This window comes from Electrona antarctica (assembly GCF_951216825.1).
Source record: "Electrona antarctica genome assembly, chromosome: 21".
Lineage (NCBI taxonomy): Eukaryota > Metazoa > Chordata > Actinopteri > Myctophiformes > Myctophidae > Electrona > Electrona antarctica.
In genome coordinates this window covers 29,632,605-29,637,472 of record NC_136802.1, presented here as the reverse complement: position 1 = coordinate 29,637,472, position 4,868 = coordinate 29,632,605, and the positions used below count along the sequence as shown (strand labels likewise).

General features: G+C 41.3%; 1 protein-coding gene across 1 annotated transcript; it reads right to left on the bottom strand.

Annotated features, from left to right (window-relative positions):
• Positions 1-3,705: 3,705 nt before the first annotated feature.
• Positions 3,706-4,395, bottom strand: LOC306914322 (MORN repeat-containing protein 3-like; the record flags this gene model as incomplete). The annotated part of the gene is made up of 1 exon (XM_079491319.1): positions 3,706-4,395. One exon carries the CDS (start codon positions 4,393-4,395, stop codon positions 3,706-3,708), a length of 690 nt encoding a protein of 229 aa, XP_079347445.1.
• Between the last annotated feature and the right edge of the window lie 473 nt (positions 4,396-4,868).

Here is a 4,868-nt window from a genome sequence, read left to right as displayed (position 1 = left end):
CCCTCTTTAAAGTTCGCCACCTTAATTCTTACCTTCCACGTTGATCTTTACTCAAAGGTATAGAACGTATAAAGAACTTCTGTGCTGTATTATTGAAACCCTCTCCAAAGAGAAGCTGTCTGCAGTTTTCTACGTAAAGGACCCACGAAGCGCTTCTTCTTTTCTTTTTGCTGATAGTTATTTATTTGTTTATTAAGTGGTTGATAACATAAGAATCGTTGGCAGACCTGAAATAAGACTTTTCATGTAAATGTCAGTAGGTGGTTTTGAACCCAAAAGCAGAGTGACCTTGATAATGCATTGAATGATGGAAAAACAGCTTAACAAAGTCCATGAAAGTAAATCAAAAGTAGAAAATCCCTTGTAATCACAAACACACTTGTAGGCAACTTGGCAAGACAACAGAGAACATGCACAAGATTGGCACAGTGGAATACAGTGTGATTAACAGAATGCTGTGCAGTTATAGACAACACTCTTGATTGCTTGGAATTGAATGAGATGAAGAGTGGGCGCGAAGACACAAAATGACAAGAGATTGACAATTATTGTCTTGCTCAAATACGGTGTCATACGTCAGATACATCTGGACATATGATGTCTGAGGTCCACATTGGAGCCATGCCGTTATTAAACCCCATCTTGTGAGCTTCTCTATCAAAATGTAATGTGAAAGTGAATGGAATAAACATTATGAATGATTTGATATTGGGTTGACAAGCACTAGACTATTTTCTCGTCACTGAAGTGAGACACGCATATATTTCACCAACACGCAACACACTGTGAACTTGTAGATAGCCTAAATGTAGGCAGACATTTGGTGTAGAGGAGGGGGCAAAGCAAACAGACACTAAGGACATTATATTACAAGATATATCAAAATCACAAAGTCATAGTCAAAACAATCACTCTCAAGGTATAAATTAGTTAATGTCTTGAGATTACTGGGTAAGAGTAAATGCAGATATTCACATCATAAAAATAATGTTGTGTTAGATTAACATCAGAAAGACATCGAGTGCTTGGGTAGATTAACATCATAAAAATAATGTGCTTGAGTACTTTGGGTCTGTTTTATTATCAGATAATTGAAACGTTCAGGCGAAGCAATTCATTTTACACCTTTGATGTTCAGTTACAAAATGCTACAAAATTGTGTCGATATTAACGGCCCATGCTGGGTCTGTCTAAGAGCACTGGCAAGATGCTACTGTAGGTCTAAGTTAAGATTATGCATGCTTCATGGCCCTCTTGTAGATGGCATAGTTCTGAGAGAGACCAGCTGAAGACATTAGGCATTACTCCACTTAACGCTTACAAGTTATGGTAGACAGCAATGACATCATAATAAGTGATACAGCATGTGATCAGTGATCCATCCGTGTCCCAGATTTGAACAATCCACGCCCCTTTGACTTCCATTAATTCAAGTTATAAAACATTTCAAAAAGTATAGACCACAGTGAATAAAGATCCTGGGTGGAAATTGCAAACACTTGTGTATAAGAATGGGATTCCCTGCTATGGTTTCACGTAGTTCACAGGAGGAAAAAAAGGAACTTGTATTTCACGCATTCAGAGGAAACAGGCGATACACCTGATCTGATGTATCTTCGTTGATCTTGTGCCCTGGGGGACTCTCCTCTTTCTTCATTCTCTGCTCCTACAAAAGCAAATTGTTACGCTGGAGACAAAGACAGAGAATGGAGGAGGCAGACATGCGAGTATTGGAATTTGGCTAGTCACACACTAATACTGTACATGGTTAGCATCTTTCAGAGCCAAATTATAACAAGACCATGGTTCTAATACTGGCATGGCTTCCATGTGGATCTCAGACTTCATATGGCCAGTCTATGACTTTCATCTAAGTAATTGGAACATTTTTGATTTACAGTAACCTTTGTATAAAAATCCAAAATGTAAAATGTATTTGCAAAATGGGGCAGAGGCTTTCCACCTCATGAACAGCTCTCAGCGGGTAAATGGGGCTGGTCAAGGTCCTAGGTTCCAACTCCGATATTTTTGATTTTCCCTCCTGGACCCCCCTGGGGTTTAAGAGGTTAAGTGAAATGTGAGGCGCTGATCAGTCAAACCATTTGAGAGATTATCCCCTGGCGCACACAGACTCATAGACTCTTTTCTACATGGCTTGGCCTCTCAAATGCCATGCTGTAAAAAACAACACATGGCTATCTAATAATCTAATAATAAGGGGTGGATCTCTTACATCATATAAGGATGAATAAGGATGGATGGCATGGCAGTATCGGGAGGTTATGAACTCACGAAAGGAGAAAGTTATTCACACAAAAAAGATAGATTCGCAATTTGTGAAAAATATTAATAATAGTACTGGAAGCGTGCACAAGACATTTGGCGCTGATCTGTTTGTACGATTACAGACAGACGTCTTGTGTGTGTGTCTGACAAGACCCATCTGTAGGACCCCTCTTCTAGACAGCTCGCACCCTAGGAGCCACGGTGTAAAAAGTAAACGAGGGGTTTGATGATCATACAGAGAATAATGGCTGCCAGGTATGACACTGTATCTATAATGCATGACTCCATGGTTTCAGCCCGATCCCACCAGCATGATGGTTTTAAAAGTATTTAAAAAAATCTAAAAAAATGTGGGTCGTTACTCCGGTTGTGCTGATCGGACCAGCCGAGTGGTGGATTAGCCCCGGATACAGACGAGATGACCCTCTTCTAGACAGCACCTCCATCCAGTGCCACTGTAAAAAAAACGCTCCAGAGGTCTACTGCTGTGTGCTTTCCCATTTCCTCCAGAACAGTCTTCTCCACAAACACCTTTTCTTCAAAAAACATGAACAAAAACAAACAAAAAATGCTACAGAAGACCAGCCTTCTCTCACATTCTTTTCTTTTTCTTGTTCAAAAAACAAACAATAATAATACTTATTATCTGATGCTGTAAACGTGTGTTCCGGCATGTGTGCATGCGCACACAGCATAGAAGTGTGGCAGTCTCTGTCCCTCTGTCACTGTTTGTGTGCAGGGTGCGCACATGCCTGAGTCTCTGTGCGTTGCCACGTGCACGTGTGTACGCCTTAGGTGCCTGCAGACTGTCTGTCTTGTCTTTGTCTGTGTAGTGCCTGTTCTGTGAGTTGTTTGTCTCTGCCTGCTTGTCTTGTCTGTCTCTGTGATGAATTGTAAAAAGGTGGTGTCAAGTACACACTGTCTTTTGCTCATAGAAGATTCCGTACACCGGATGGACAGCTTGCACCCAGGCTAGTTCCACTCTTATCTATATGTATCCCCCATAGCCTGGAGGGATGGTGAGTCTGAAATTATGAATACAAAAATTAAATAACAGTTGTCACTGAGGGATTGGAAAATGATTCAGGGCTTTAGTTCCTTGACCTACTTGGCAGCGGGGCAAAATGTTTGATGCTGACCGGTGTTGTTTTGCGAGATTAGCTCTGGACACAGACACACACAAAACATCATATCTGGGCCCGGCCTTTGGCCCAGCGGAGGTAAGAATGTGACAGCAATTCTTCCAGGTGGGACGGGTCTACTGCTGTCTGCTCTCCTGTTTGCTCCAGAAGACCTCCTTCTCCACAAACTTTTAAAAATTCAAATAAAAAGACGACAAAGACTCGGTCGACTGTGGGGTCTCTGTATGTATGTATGTATGACAGACACGTCGAATTGTCGCTTTTCACCGGGCAGCCCTTAGGCTACTTCTATTGAAACCGAAGCTTTATCCAGCAGGTGCAGCTTTGGAATTGGATATGCTGGAGGCATTGGTGCTTCATCTCTTCCAAAATCAGATAGAGTGCCACTTTTAGCAAATCCATCCAGCCAACTGCCCTCATAAAGAACACCTTTGTTCACATAGTAGAACTTTCCATAACCATGCTTCTTCCCCTCTTTCCAGGTTCCTTCATAACAGTTTTCATTTGCAAGTAGTAACGTACCCTGTCCATGGCACTTGTCATCCAGCCACTCTCCCTCATATATGTCTCCACGGTCATATTGCATTTTCCCCCATCCACTCCTTTTGTCTCCAATCCAATTCCCTTCATAGCTAGCTTTGTCACTGTAGGTTAATTTCCCATACCCGTGTTTCTTGCCATCTTTCCAGTCACCTATGTATTTCTTTACATACTCTTTGGTTTCTGGGAGTAGTATGCTGTAAGTACCATATCCATCGCGTTTGCCATATTTCCATTCTCCCTCATAAATACTGGAATCCTTCTTGTAAAATTGAATTCCTTTTCCGTGCTTCTTGTTATCCAACCATTGTCCCTTGTATTCATCTCCATTGAGGGAATACACTTTGCTTCGCATTCCAGATTTCTGTGCCCTTACCTCCCATGATTTCCACAGTGGTGGGATCACAACCTTTTTCAAATGTGGCATGGCTTCTTTGAGTATTACGATTAAGTCAACTCAAAATTGAGTACAATCTATCCGTAGCCTATGACTGACGATGAATGTCTGTCTGGTGTTTTATAACACCAGCATTAGTATTCTCTTATGTCATGCTGACGTCACTCACTCGACTCGATCCACCAATCTGTGCTAAGCAAGGTTGCTTCTACTTATGTGGAACAGTGACATCATCGAGCTGGATACAGAACTGTGCTGGTCCTAGCTGGAAAGTCACAGAAATTCATATTGATTGTTTATCGCTTCAGATTCTGACATTTCGTACATCCATCAATCTTTCATCTCACCTCGCGTAACCTCGTGTCATCTCGCGTAACCACTGGGAGCTCCAAAAAAGAAAAGAAAACAGAATCCACAATTGCACATGAGAATAAAAGTTATAGCATTACTTTATCATCATATTAAATATGTACTTAATAAGATATGATTAATAGATAGCATAC